Below are 16553 nucleotides of genomic sequence, written 5' to 3' on the forward strand. Positions count from 1 at the left end.
TGTTAGGTTTAAAACAATAGTATAAGTTTTATTTGAAAATAAATTTATTTATGCTATACATACAAAGATAAATCGGACTATATATTCAAAAGTATTTTATGTTTAAATTGATGTGAGTTTTCAAGAAAACTTAGTACTTTTGTTTTATTAGGACGAAGAAGCCGCGAAGAAAGCCAATATTGTGACGTCAAAGTCATTCGCCTATTCACATATAAACTTCCTTCCTTGGCGTCAGGACAGAGGCGTGACGTTGATTTATTTAATAAATGAATAAAACCTCACGATCCACGGCCCTCACACCGTAGTGAGGATACTTAGGGGACATTGTGTCTATGGTCCTATTAGACGCAGCACACAGATATGGCGACACTCGTGATCTATAGGTATACAAATAATTGTCATGTGAGGGGATCAAACTCGTGACCGTTGGTGCAGAAGCCACAGTTACAGTTACAGTGATTACTACACCAGCAAGTCACAACAAGTCGTAGCATATGATTATGGTATAATGTACGCTTAGTTGCGCGAGTCTGTCGAGGAAGGCATTTCGCCGTCGATCTTGTGGCGAGCGTGAGCGTAAGCGTCAGCGAGCGCAGGCCACGTATCCGTGCCGGCGGCCCACTCCGACGTGCTCACCTCGGCTGGCCTCTCCACACTCTCCGTCTTGGCGCACTCGAGTGACAGAGGCTTGGGAGTCTCAATCCTGTGTAGTTCACGATAAAAAATAACGCTCGAATTTATTTATCACAACCTACTTAATGTACATATCTATTTACATTTAAGCTCGATATGAAGAAATGTTTTTATAACTGTTTCCTGAAAGAATAATATGCTGCAATAAATAGTATATTAAGTTTTAAGCATATTGGCATGGCATTAGAATTCATGAAGCAAGTAGCGTTCATACATTAATTATTCTACTACCAATCATTAATTATTTTGTGATTTAGTTAGAAGAGTGAGTTAGCCAGTGTAATAATAGACTAAAGAAATTACTTAAAACAATTAAACATTAGAAACAGTTTTTAGATCGTAAGATATCAACTTAAGGAATGGTTACGTCTTTCCAGTGCCAATGTCTATGGATGAAGCTAACTGAACGGGCTTAGTGCTAAAATTGCGTCCTTATCTTTTTATCTAATTATTCATCTATAAATAATTTTCGAAAAAATCCTGCACTGAAACATTGGGATACATTAGATAAGCTACTTACATTTGTATTTATAATAACTCAATATTTAAATATTATAAAAAGATAAATACATCTAAATCAAAACATAATAAAAATGTTTAAAGAAACTTTATCAACCAAACACTGAAGTGAAGGAAGCTAAGGTACTAGATTCGTCCAGGACCAGGTCGCTGGTGGTGCGAATGTTTTGCTAAAAATGTACTGAATGATTTTATTTTAACTGATATTAATTAAATGTGTTCGTGCGATTAAAAAGCAATTGTTGGCGTGTGATGTACTTAGAAAATACCTCACGCGTTCAGGCGACTGCATCGTATCGTTGGTGCTCGATATTTCAAGATCTTCAGCGTAACTCAGGTGTATTTTTTCTCCATCGTTGCGTGAATCTTTATCTAAAATACAAAAATTTAAAATAATGGCAAAATATAATATTTCAAATAGACATTTTTCTTCAAGATAAGATAATAATGTCCTCCTAATTAATTTACCCAATGGAGACTCCGTTAGTGGAGGAGTTATATTGTAGGCATGATAATGTGTAATCACAGCTCTTTTTATTCCCTGACTCACAATTCCTTGGGTTGACAATATGGTGCATGACAAACGGCTCTTCGTGCTTATGTTGTAAACAACGTACCGTCGACGTTTATGGCAGCTTCCGGCCAACCGAGCGAATCGCCCTCTACGTCGACAGGTTCGTCTTCAGCATCGTACGAACGGGACTCGCGAGGACGTTCTTCGCGCCTTTCGTCTTCTAAATCGTAACCGAGCATGCTCTCCACGGTATGATGACGCTTGCGGGTACGCAGTTTTAGTCTCCTCTGTCGGTTTGCGCGAATGCGTTGGTATGTCTGTTTATAAGATATACACTTATTTACAAATGACAAATTATTTTACCGTTACATTATAAATATTTAGAGAAATAGCCTTTGCGAACGGAAATGATTAACATCGTTAATGTATAACAATTTGACATTTAGAATTAGGATTTCTAATCTTAGTAGATTGCTAGTAAATTACTTATTTCCATCCGTGTGAATAATAAAGAGCAATACACCAAATTTTCAAAGAATAATATTTTTTTACCTCCCAACGAGCATCCTCATCTTGATGATGAAGTGAATGTGAAGGAGCGGCTGCGTCGCGAGGTATTGCTGTTAGGCTATACAAATGCTGGAGTTCTTGTAAGAAATGCGCCTGAGCAACGCCTGGTCCGAGTCTTGCTCCACATACTCCACAAGCAGACTTACGTTCACCGTCCGCTATAAATATATTAAGGTAGTCATTTTATGTCAATTGTTAAAAAAATCTAGGTTTTGAAACGTTTTTATTTATTTTGACTTACGTGAAAACAACTCATGAGAATCAGAACAAGTAGCGGTGGCTGTCTGGTCCTCGTCTTTGCAGGGTCGGGGCGAGGCCGAGGCAGCAGAACCGGGCGAGCTCGTGTCGTCGCGCACCGTATATGCATGCCGATAGAGCGGCGGAGTGCTATTGTCGTCGCGGACACCCTAAGTAAAATTGTACTCTAGATTATTTCAGCCATAATAGCCAATCATTCCGATAAGACCCAACACTTTTCAACTTTTCACTTGGTGGTAGGGCTTTATGCCAACCCTCTGGTCTGGGTAGGTAAGACCTAATCATTTATTCTACCGCTAAGTAATACTACTTAGAAGGTATTAAGCGTTCAAATGTTTCTTATTTATAATTTCATACTTCAACGTACAATTATTCACGTAGATTAATAGGTGGTTATTCTATTACGACTTAATTAAACCTTATTTTATAAATTGAAAATATTGAAAACATACTCTCAATGCTTGGCCGACGCTTTGTCCAAGAGCATATTGCTCCCCCAAATGTCTAGCAAATGCTTTTCCGGGATAAAGCGGATGAAATGCGCCTCCTATCGGCCGAAACGCGCCACAACCAAAACTCTGCAGCGCTGGGTGCAGAAACTGCGGTGCCATGTGATGAAGGAAGCCCTCCATGATAACCGCAGCCGTCTAAAAACAAACTCCTAATTAATGTTTGTATTAAAAAATAAATAAATCGCAAAGCGCTGTCTAATATAAATATTATACCAAAAAATAACAATACAACACATCGATATAACATTATCTAAATACAAATATGTAATAGAAACATGTTTTATATTATCCTAAGCATATTATTTTTGAAACATAATATTAGTAATCTGTGCTATCCCGATGTAATTTGTAAACCAGTAATTTTAAATTCAATTGAAGGTATTTTTTTAATTCTAAACCGTTATTAAGAATAAAAAGAAATCGCATTAAAATCGTTTCTATAAATGTGGTCGTTTTAAATGGCCTAAAAGAAATAAACAAAAAAGATTAACAACCGTTAAAGAATAAAACCCACAAGAATAGTTATAAGTGTTTATTTTGTAAACAATCGTATTACATGTTTGACGGGAGCGTTCTGGCCGATAGTTCGGGAGGGCTTCCTCCTTGAAACAATAAACGTCCTCTGAAATACGTATGTCCATGATGCTGACCACCGGTTCTCGGAATTGCGTAACATTTAATACACATAATTTTGGTTATACGAATAGATTCCTTATTATTTAAGCGGTAAGGTATTATACAAATAGGTATTACAATAAAATTTAAGTGATATTATTTATACAAATAAAAGTTTTCTTATCATAAGAAAGGTTTGTATGTAATGATTATAGACAGTTACACAACCTTATTTAGTAATTAGCGTTTAGCAATTCAAAACGGCATCAAAGTATTTCTTAATAAATTATTATTATTTTTGAATTTCGATTATAAATTTTCTTCCGAGGTAATTATCTAAGTTTAAAAATTATCTTAAAAAATTGTTTCCCAATACATAATGTTTTTTTTTTTTAAGTTTTATTATTTAATTTTAATTTTGTAGCTATTTTTATATAATACTTAACTCATATTTGCACAATTTAATCTTAATTTAACCATTGCTTACCTTTTTTTATAGTTCCTATGTTTTTTATTGAGTACCACTATGTAACATTAATTTTATATATTTTTTTAATTTCTGTTCAGTCATTATTTATGTGCTTGCTATGGTCTCCTTTAATTGAAGGAGCACATATATTTTAATGTATTATTCCACGATGTAATGTACTCGTAAGTGTGTATCCTTTGTTGAAGATCCTTAATAAATAAATAAATAAAATATTTGTTTACCTTAAATGTTTATGACGTTACAAAATCTTAGCACAGTCGCGGTAAAGAGAATAATTTTTATAATCGTTTAAAATTTTATTAAGTTTTATATTTATATATAATATCTGTGTATCAATGTTGAAAAGGGTATATTATTAATAATAATTATAAAATAATGATTAACCATATATATATATATATATATATATGTATATGAACATTTACAATTGAATAGACTTTAAGCAGCGACGCGTATGTGGTCGTCGATGACAGCCCTTATTGTGTTGGTCTCCAATTAGGCCTCAGGTATTAGGTGGAATGGCTGCGTCGTAATCAATCGGGTAGTAAACAATGATCTCCTTTGAGTCAGGTGCGAGTTCTGTTGGCCTTAGCTTTAACAAACACGGAGTCACGTGTGTGATGCATTTATTTGTTTTCTTCGTAAACAAGAGACATCGTGTAGGCTGCAGTGTGTGAAATAGCACGTATATACAGCGTAATGTATTGCAGATATATATTTATAACGTGTACCTTCATATTTATATAACGTCTGAAGGTTTATAATGAAAATGTACGTGTTTAACTTTGTACGATAGATGATTGCAAGGTAAAAAATTGATTCTAATAATAAGCGCATAGCATAAAATGTCCGTGAACGGGCCGGATCCGAACCGATGACTACAGGATTGTAGCAAGCATCGCCAATCACCATGTTTTCATGTCCTTAATTAATATTTGTTATACTTGCGCTACTCGATTAAAACATCGTTAAGAAACATGCGTGTATCGGATGAAAATGTGACACATGCGTACCCACCAACTCGCATTAGAGCGGCGTGGTGGACAATCTCCAAAATCTATTTTACATTAGACATTTAACCGTAAAACATTTATGGATTGTTGTGGTAAAGTTTCTTTCTTTTTAAGACCTGTAATGATAGTACTTAAAAAAACGTTATCGTATTGGTCGCACTTATAACATATAAATATATTTTTTTGTATAATATTTTGCTTGTGTTATTTTTATAATAGCCTGTTTTCTATTAAAAGAGTCATTGCACTTAGCCAATCTAAGCTTTCTGATATTATCTTTACATTTTACTCGCTTTACCATGCGACTACCATCCTGAATTTGCATCGAAGTTCGCACGAATGAATACATTCAGGTCGGAGCCAGCCGATCTATCCGCCTATATTTATTTAATACACAAATCATTTCTTTTCTTTTGCGTTTATTAAAATATCTTGTGCCTCTACAACTACTGGTCAGGATGGCAAAGTTCAAACAGTATTATTTCATTTACAGACTCTTCAATTCCTATCTTATAAATTTTGATGAGAATCAATGCATGACAACTGTAGTTATCGATCATTTATTACCATTTCTTTATGTTTTTTATTAAAGATAGATATAACAACCATTTTTACTGTCTCTACGGTAAATTTATAAGCTTTATCTTTTAAAAACATGCTACATATAAACACTCTACTCTCTCTCATAATTACGTCCATAAAAAATATTATACACTATTAAAATTTCAAAGTGTTATATCAACCTGGATTTTTATCCAGGTTGATATAAGACTTTGAAATTTAACGTTCGATTGTTTTCAATCGAACGACGATTCTATTTAAGAGTTCAATTAGATGTTCAGGAAACAGAAACATTTTTAACGTCCGGATGCTTTCGAGCCGTATGATGGTTAAACAAATATTAAAAATAATATGTTATGACAAAGGACATTGCAAACGAATTAAACATTTTTGAACCTTAAAAGAAATATGTTATTATTTACTTTATAATTTTGCCCAGTAGTTTAATAAATGTCAAATGCTGTTATGTCTGTTATTGCAAGACAAATATCGGAATTCTTCGGGTAAAGCTTGTACATAAGTTTTATTCTATAATATATAAACCGATTGCGAAGGAGACTAAGATCTGTGGTATTTGCGATTAAAAATAAGATTATTTACCGATGTCGATACGGCCCGCTTAGTATATTATAAAGAACATCAAATTCACGTTATTTCACTTCAATGCAATGGCCTAAATTTAAAGTGGGTGAAATTGCGAAGCGCAGCTGCTTATATAATAATAATATAAAATAAAACTTTCTTCGAAATGCATCTTCTGATATGAGTTTCCTGTGTATCGGCTCAGTAGTTTTTGCAGTTATACATTATAAAAATGTCTACTCGTTTATTAGTATAGATTTTACTTGCTTTCATAGTATAATGTCTTATTGCCTCGTACTTTGGGGTAACTCAGCCGCTACACAGACTATACTCGCGCAAGTACAAGTACTATAAAATTAAAACTTAATTCAAACCGTTTAAATATTATTCAAAAATAAGGAGAGGTTATGAACTACCAAGTTTTTATTCATTAATATCGAAATTTTCAAAGATTCCCGCAATAATGATGAATTTGTCTTAATATAAATTTAACTCAGTGCTTCAGAATAATTGCTAATATAAAAACGAGGCGATATGATGTTTTTTTTTGTTTTATCCGAATTCCTGCAAAACTACTAATCCGATTTATGAAAGTTATGATAAGTTACATACAGTTCACGACGGACACAGGCTGTGTTGTATGTTTATATGTTTTTTATTTATGTAAGAGGACCCCCTCGAATAAACGATTATACACCTAAACCTTCACGAATCACTCCGTCCATCGGTGAAAACCGTTTGAAAACCCGGGCAAGCACCTCTGAATTTTCATGTGCTTAATTTCTGTTTATAATTCATCTCCTGCTTTTCGGTGAAGGAAAACATCGTGGGGAAACCTGCATGTGTCTAATTTCATCGAAATTCTGCCACATGTGTATTCCACCAACCCGCATTGGAGCCGCGTGGTGGAATAAGCTCCAAACCTTCTCCTCAAAAAGGGAGAGGAGGCCTTAGCCCAGCAGTGGGACATTTACAGGCTGTTACTTACTTTACTTACTATTAAATATCTTGTAATATCAAATATTACCAGATATTTAAAAAATCATCGGAGTAAGACGTGATCCGTGCGCTGTGTGCGGTAAAATATAATACAATAAAAAATTTGAAACATTAGGCTGTAGTGGTCGTTGTCGTATGATACTAAAAAAAAGATCTTTCAATCTGTATGTATTTCTTCTTTATGTTTATATTGTTTACGAAGAGCAAAAAAAAAGGATATTTTGTACTGTTTTTTTTTTAAATGTTATTATTTTTTAATCTGTCTGGGCATGTGGATTTTAGCGTTAACAAGTTGTTACGTTGTTTAAAAAATCATAAAAATATATAATAGATATATGAAATAGCATAAAACTAAATAAATAAAATAAAAATCTTTTTATGTTAAATATCACGGGGTTAAAATTTAATGTGAACCGTGAGAAATCGGGTCATTTTTCAATTATATTCAAATTTCTTTATTTACATACCTATATGTCTAATAGTTAAGAAAGAAAGACTTGCTCAGTGAGAAACACTGAAAGAAACACTTCTTTGGTCAGTTTTTTTATCTTTTTAGTATTTTGATCTTTAATATCGTTGTTTGAATTAATATTCACTATAACATATACATTCACTATACATTCATATATAATAATGAAACAAATATTCGATGTTTATGTATTTATATATATAAAATAACTTCTATATACCTGCGCTTGTATCGATCTAGAATCACGCCATAATATTTGAATTGTTTTAGAATAATCGAAATTGTAATGCAAACTATAGTAGAAGCTGTAGGCGAGGTAGTTTTGCTATCAACGCTACAATCTCACCTTAATAGGACCCTGTAACGTTTGCCGCACATCAGATTGATAGGTGTTATGCAAATGACCTCTTACGTGTTCCGTTGATCCAAATACAAAACGATCTTAATTCACTTTGCATTTATATAATTGCTTGTGACATGTTAAGGACTAAATAGCTTTCGTATCGTTCCAATAGTACTTTCAATTTATTAAATAATTGAAACGACTTAGCAGCGAAATTGTGTTCACATTTATAGATGATTGTATCTTGAATCTTCGGAATTGGCCACTTCGGATTTTATTGGTACGGCTCAGTGCGGTTTTCATTGCTCATGTTAATACTACGGGCTTTAAACATACCTATATATACACATTTTAATGAAACGAACAGTTATTGAAGACATTATTAGAAAATAAAAAATAAGTAAGAGCCTGTAAATGTCACTGCTGGCCTAAGACATATTGTCCCTTTTAAGAAGCAGGTGGGTGGATGCACAGATTTTCATCTGACACATGCAGATTCTCTCAAGATGGTTTCCTTAACCGCCGAGCATAAGATGAACAAATTTATTTGAAAATTCAGTGGTGCTCGCCCGGGCTTCAATCCACAATCTTCGATTAAGATTCATGTGTTCTAAACATCATTTCAACGTATACCTCTTATTAATGTTAGCAGTTCGTCACGACTCTGATCCCTTCAAATATTTTTTCTCGAAGCCCGTAATCACTTATTCTTTTCCAAGTCCAACGCTACCACTTGGTCTAATTTTATAATGACGAACTGTTTAGCGTGGTTGGTAGATACCTGCCTTACACGCCGAAGGTTGTGGGTACGATTACCGTGATAAGTTCGATCGTCGTGATAAATTAAGCATAATTATTGTCATAAGTTGAGAAATGATGATTGTTTACTAATGAAAAATTATAAATAATTTGAATATTGCTTAAAAATACTTGGTATTGTCTTAAATATAGCTAGATCAATGCAATATCTCATAATATTTTAGTATCCATAATAGAAAATAAATATTATTATAGTTATATTCCTTTGAGTACCGTTGCTCATCGCTACTTATAACAAGAGTATAGAATAGAACAGTTGGGACGCGTTATACGCCACAATCATTTCTACCGTCATCGTTACGTGTAAACCTAAACAATTTAGAAAAGAATATGGCCGCCGAGCAATAAATACACGTACTAACGTAAACTTTATGAAATAATACATTTGGTGCACTCGCCTTCGTACATTTCCGTTTGTCTATTTTTAAACGAAACTGAGTCCTAGTTGAGGCTACGCACCTAACTGCTTCAAATATTGAACCTAGATATATCAAAGATTGTTAAATTATCTCGATGTTATTATTTAGTGTTGCTTTTGATGTTTAATAACTAAGTATATATATTTTAATTAATTTAATATAATGGAGCTCTACTATCTACGAACTACGTATATAATTAAAATCATGACAACCAGCGGGCTTTTTAAAAAGATGTGCGAGAATTAATTTTATATTTAATACTTAAGTTTTGATTATTTTGGTTTACATTGGTTCGTCTATTGTTGCCGATGTTTTATATATATATATATATATATATATATATATATATATATATATATATATATATATATATTTAATCGTCTATTGTTGCCGATGTTTTATATATATATATATATATTTAATTATATATAAATAAATAAAATATATATATTTATTTAATTATATATAAATATATATATTTATATATATATATATATATATATATATATATATATAACATCGGCAACAATAGACGAACCAATGTAAACCAAAATAATCAAAACTTAAGTATTAAATATAAAATTAATTCTCGCACATCTTTTTAAAAAGCCCGCTGGTTATATATATATATATATATATATATATATATATATATATATTACGATTAATGTTTTGTAAATATCATTTGTACCATAATGATAATTGTATTCTCTATTTATATTTTCATATCAGTATTTTATTATAAGTATACTTTTTATTTATCATAATAAAGTGAATAGTTAAAAATAAGAGAAAAGTATTTTAGACGTTTTAAAAAAGGAAAAATAATCTACACGAGGTGTATTTACGGTTCTAACTTAACATCGACAATGAAAGATGGGATTAAATAAAATTAATTCATAATGTCTATGGTATGAGGTAAGGTAACGTTGAAAAAGAAGAGTTAGATTAATCCTTACTTTTCATAATTTATAGATATAAAATATTGTGCAGCTATTGTTTGCAGTTCCGTAAAGATTTCGTGCATAGTACTATCAAAGTGCAATAGATGGCGAGTGGTCCCGAATAACAGTTAACAAAAACATTGCAAGGAATGCGAGACATTAGCTAGGTAAAATTTGAATATGGCTAAGTATAATAATGTTAGTACATATAAACACAAATACAAAACACGCAAATTAAAGAGTGCCGTAGCCATGGTTTAGAAAAAAAGTTATTTTTTTGGTTACTTTGTTATATTGACTAAGTTCTTGCTTGAGTTTGTACCTTACATTCTATATAGGCATGAAAACTAAGCATACGTGCTTTAGTTACGTTAGTTATGAAAACTAACCAAACTTACCATATATCTCAATATATTTCTACATATTTTTAGGTGTTGAGTTAATAAATAATTAAATTTTACTCAATTAAAATAAAATTCCATTACATTATATTTTTGAATTTTTACGAATACTACTTCTAAATTAAAACATATTACGTTTCAATTTGAATTTACTTATTTCTTTTATATGACAAGTTAAACATTTTATATAAATTTAGTATTTGAAGTGAATTCTTTAAAAAATACATACGTATGTATTTCATAAGTATTAACATTCTACAAATTATTACGAGTTTTATTGTGAAGATTACAAGACTATGCTTATGACTGTAATCCTGTAACGAGTGTTAATGCGCAATTTTTCATTGATTTCCGTAATAATTGGCCAATAAGTGGGCAATAAAATCCAGCGTATAGTGGTTGAAAGAAATACTGTTGGGCCTGATTTATGCGTGATAGGAATGCGCCCCTTTTTCAATAAGCCACGCGATAAGAATCATTGCCTAGAGCCGCGGAATGGCGGCCCGAGTATGCAATTAAATTTTTTTCCCAAAAACGAAAATCTTCTAAATCTTCGTTACGTCTTTTATTTGCCAAAAAATAATATTGTATTTATAAAATAAATAATAATACGTACGTAAAGTACATTTTTTGGAAAATTTAAACATAAAAATTATAAAATAATAAGTAAATATCAACAGATATTTTATGATTTATTACTCCATCTCATTAGAAAAAAACACACAAAAGAACCGCTCGTAAATGTCCTACTGCTATGCAAAAGCATCCTATCTCGTTAAGGAGAAGGGTTGGCGCTAATTCCTCCACGCTGCTCCTTTGTAGGTTTGTGCGTATAAATGTGGCGGAATTTAATCCGACAAATGCAGATTTCGTCACGATATTCCTTTTTATATCTGAGCACGCGATTGAACCTAATTTACACACGTGAAAGCTTGAAGATATTTGAACCCTCGATTGTAAGTTAACACCTACGTGATCTATCTATTCAGAGAGTTTGTTAAATCGCTTGACAATGTTGTTAGCGTCCTTGTCACTATCCCTTGCAGTCATGGTTAGTTACATAGCTTAGCTTTTGACATTTCGGTATATTGATAAGCTATTTTTAATGTATATGATATCTTTCAATACGTATTCCAAGGATTATTGTATAAAATATAATCATTCATAGATTGATTGAAATTGATTGATTGAAAATGAACAATATTTAACTTTTATGGTGAAAAGTTTTGTATTATTAAAATAAATTGGTGTTTCGTATAAGTATGCATTGCAGTCATTATAAATTTATTATTATTCACAGATAACCGATGATTTTTAAATAGTCTGAGGTGGACTAAATTCCGTAACCGTAACAGCCTGTGAATGTCCCACTGCTGGGTTAAAGGCCTCCTCTCTCTTTTTGAGGAGAAGGTTTGCACCACGCTGCTCCAGTGCGGGTTGGTGGAATACACACGTGGCAGAATGGTGGAATACTCACGATGTTTTCCTTCATCGTAAAGCACGAAATGCATTATAATTAAAAATTAAGCACATGAAAATTCAGAGGTGCTTGCCCGGGTTTGAACCCAATCATCGGATGAGATTCAGATTTATTTAGAAGATTAACATAAGAAGATTTTATAATATTAAATTATTTATTTATAAATAGCTAAAAACAAATCAGTTCAGGACCTTTTTTCCTCCATTTGTATGATCGACCGATTTTCTTGTTTTTTGTTTGTTTAACTATTAAAGAGTTTATATTATAATATTATTTTAAAAATAATTGTAGATAAGTGTTCGAAAAATACAAATTCATATTATAAGTTCGTAAAAATTTGCAATAATTATCACACAAATTTCATGTATTTTCGATTCGAACGTTAAAATTAAACGTTAAAAAAATAAAAAAATCAATCGAGTAAGACAATTTCCTAGATATTAATTAAATTTATAAATCCCATCATAAGATCGCAGAATTATCTTAATTAGTTTTGATTGAGTTTTCAAACAATTTTCGAGCGCTTATAAATTATCAATTTCGAAGAAATAAAAGTCGCAATGCGTTATTGTATATCGAAAACTCATACCATTTATTCATATTAAAATTTCGACAACGTCTCCGACACTAGCTCTCGACGCTGAGGGTCTTCTGAAAATAACGGTCCCGAAGCAATCACTAATGACGATCATTTAATGAAACTAAACTTGTCACTCGTACATCACTAGCACCGTATAAAAATAAAATAATATTTTAATGTTGGCAGCTAAAGTTATATAAGTTTTATACAATTATAATTGTATATATTTATATATTACAGCTGTCACAAATAAATACTAAGATATTTTTTAAAATACCTGTTGATTTAATTTTTAAAGCATTTATTCCGATACTTTTAGCAAATTTAAAAGAACTTATTATTAATATTCGAGAAATTCCTATTTATAAGTAAAATTAAAACCGTTACTGATAAGACTAACATTTTCACTATTTATTTTATTTTTTTAACACTTACCTAGTTTCAACGACTCCCACACAAAATACGCGGTTTGAGTTTTGTGACGCGCGTTACGTGCTTTCAACGTGAAAAGCTAGCGATGACTGCCGGGCGGCAGTCGCTGGGCGGGCCCGCTCGCGACACGCCCCATCACACATCGAAAAAAATAACAACACTCAAAACTTATTGGATTTCCACGAAACACCTCTGTTCTACTCTTCTAGTAACAATTTATATAGCATTTACTGGCGATTTGATTAACGTCATAATTCTGTAGAATTATCGTCATTTGAAAATTGATCTTTTTATATCAAGCTTTGTAAGTGGTCAGCATAGAACTTCGTAATATTACGATTTAACATTTTAAATGCTTTAATTGTAGCTAAAAACAAATATAAGAATCAAAACAGGGTGGAACGAGGAGATCTCTCCCTGGCACAGATGTATGTACGAGAGAAAACAAATTTATCCGACAAGGATTTGCATTTTTATAACGATATGATCCGCAAAAAACTCAAAGCTTTGAGATGATTACGTTTACAATATATTATAATATGCATACGTATAAATATATATCAATATCATTAGGCTTGTGATAGAAATTGTATCTCATTTAAATCCAGTAATAAAACAGTGATATGGTAAATTAAGCTGAATATTATGTCAGTATAAAATGTTCAATTCGACGTTTACGATAGCTAACGCTAACGAATGTGCTACGAGCGTGCTACGTGCCGATGTAATTCATTGTCCGACGAATTAATTTTCTTAACAACTAGATATATGAAACTTAATTTTTTTTTTATATTTAAATTATATTTATGATGACTTATTTTTTTTTTAATTTAAACAGATATCAAATAAAGTTAATAAATAAACAAGAGTTTATTTTAAATGCTAAATTTAGTGACTGGTTAACTTGACATAGAAGTTCGACTATAATAACGTAATTATTTATTACAACCACTCAAGCCACGATGGGCAATAAAAATGAGAAATTATTTTTAATAATATTATCGGAGCAGCGCGCGGGGCCGGTGACACCACAATATTTTGGTAAAGCTAATACCGACCCTTATTACCGGGGAATTCCTCGCTGGCAAGTAGTGGGTAATAATAATAATCCCTCGACTTACTTTATGACCTCTTCGCAATTTTATGTGAGAATAAACCTTAACCTTATGAGTTTTATACAGAACGTGATCTCGACGTGTTGAAAGCAATGTATATAATGTATTAAAGCTTTAAAATGTTCATACCGACGCAGAACAAGTACAATAACTGCACTAATTAGATGGAGCAACCAGATTAATTGGATTAGTCTCGCTTTGGATTAGATCTTAATACAGCAGATATACATTCGTCGGATGGCTGACCAACAATAATTACACGACATGCAAACTATCACTAGACAGATAATGTAAACCGCATACTGAACCTGCCAGATGCATTAATTGAAAGCTAATACAAACATAAGCAGCCAATAACAATTGCTTTTGATATGATACCTGGTGATCTGTGTGACTTGAGTAAGTGTGGCATGCGGCGTTGCGGTCACGACAAAGGTTCATTTCTAACGAGTCGTGATAGGACGTCACCACACAATGTAATTTCGGGATAGCGAACGTATTTTCCGAGGGTAGGACAAAAAGGTAAGCCGGTGACGAGACTCGGTATGCGACGCGATTATGAAACGCCATTTGTCAAGTTTTTATTGGGCACCCTCAAGCTAAGTCCATTGTTGTGTGCCCGCCGCGTCCGCGCCCGCGCCCGCGCACCCTCCAACCCTCGTCTAGATGACATTAATTCATAATTTTTATAACTTGTCACAATTTTGATGGTATTCATGTTTACTTCAAAAGATTTATATAATTAAATTCCATTAGTCTATTTATGACTTGGCTGAGATTCCCCAGCAGATATAACGCGTAGATTTTAACTGAAGATCGCGGGTTTAAATTCGGACAAGCACCTCTGAGTTTTCACGTACTTAATTTGTATTTAAAATTCATTTCATACTGGATGGTCAAAACATCATTTACCTTAATTTTGGTTGTGAATTAAAACGTCTTAAGGAATTCTATACGTGTCTGCTAAAATTCTGCCAAATATATATCAACCGTCGCGTAATGTAGCAGCATGCTAGAATAAGCTACAAACCTTATACATTATAAGAATAACTGCTCTGCAAGGAGACGTTAACAACCTGTTACTATATTTTGAGTAAGGAAACCTGCATGTGGAAAAAAATTCACTCATCTGTATTCTTATCCACCAATCCTCATATGAACAGCGTGGTGGAATAAGCTCTAAACCTTCTTTTCAAAAGGAGAGAAAGCCTTAGCCCAACTGCGGATCATATACATTCTGTTACTTAATTACTTTTTATAAGTAGAGATATGTTGAGTATTCATTTTTATACTTTTATTACTATTAATTTCCGAACATAAAATCTGGCATGAAGCGATGACTATATGATTCATAGTTACGCAATATTAAACCGAATTAAGGCCAATATTAAAACCGAACGCATCGCGGGGTAGCGGGTTTAGGTTCCGTCGGTGCAACCATATTTCACGCTTCGCTAGTCAAAGCGTTGCTCGGGATGGGAAGTCGAATCACTTTAATATCTCTAGCACCCCAACATTAAAGGTTAGCTATAGTCTTTATGAGAGTAAATTCTCTAATAACCCTTGTCTTTTCACAAGTGGTGCTTTACACTGAGCTTGTAACGATTTATAATAAAATGTAAATAAATGTTTCGTCATTTTCAGTTGGAAAAAAAATATTCTTTTTGTGTTTTTTTTTTATATTTCATAGTCAGTTAATACAATTTCTAGTACGAGTATACCATATGAGTGCATGTTTTAGAATTGATAAGTATTGTGCCTTTGCAGTTTTATTATTATGCTATTAGGCATTATCTGGCTTTAACTAAGCAGTTTGTGTTAGCGATGATATATTTAGCATCCAGAATATAATCGATTATATAAAAAGGTCAAATTGGTCTTTATAAAAATAGAAAACTAAATCATACAAATTGATGTAATTTACTCTCTCAATTACTCTTAAAAATCCAAATAACACAATTGAACACATTCAACAAATTACAAGTTGTGAGAATGACACCTTTTTGTCCAGTAACAAAACGGCGGTTTAAAATTAGCGCGCGTCTTTTTTTTTAGGGTAAAGGATTCTCCTAAGTATATATTAAATATGATTTATTGAATGTGGGTTTTCAGTATTATTCCTCAGCTAGCTGTTGCCCGCGGCTTCGTTCACGCTTAAGTAAAAGTAAAAGTTAAATGATTGTTTGGAAGTCTGTGATTTTAATGTAAGAAGCATGGAAAGTGAT

At 32.4% G+C, this 16553-nt stretch overlaps 1 protein-coding gene across 3 annotated transcripts; it reads right to left on the reverse strand.

Annotated features, from left to right (window-relative positions):
- Positions 1–123: 123 nt before the first annotated feature.
- LOC126780606 (protein Teyrha-meyrha) lies at positions 124–13294 on the reverse strand. 3 transcript variants are annotated; one of them, XM_050505215.1, is made up of 8 exons: positions 13217–13237; positions 12791–12852; positions 3007–3201; positions 2538–2703; positions 2279–2454; positions 1830–2043; positions 1482–1584; positions 124–703 (listed from the first exon to the last, which is right to left on the reverse strand). In XM_050505215.1, exons 2-8 carry the CDS (start codon positions 12791–12793, stop codon positions 517–519), a joined length of 1044 nt encoding a protein of 347 aa, XP_050361172.1. In that variant the 5' UTR covers positions 12794–12852; positions 13217–13237; the 3' UTR covers positions 124–516. The 3 variants fall into 3 exon arrangements, with proteins under 3 accessions (XP_050361172.1, XP_050361173.1, XP_050361174.1); XM_050505217.1 differs by having other exon boundaries at positions 686–703; positions 1487–1584; XM_050505216.1 differs by lacking the exon at positions 12791–12852 and having other exon boundaries at positions 13217–13294.
- Between the last annotated feature and the right edge of the window lie 3259 nt (positions 13295–16553).

This window comes from Nymphalis io, chromosome Z (genome assembly GCF_905147045.1).
Source record: "Nymphalis io chromosome Z, ilAglIoxx1.1, whole genome shotgun sequence".
NCBI lineage: Eukaryota > Metazoa > Arthropoda > Insecta > Lepidoptera > Nymphalidae > Nymphalis > Nymphalis io.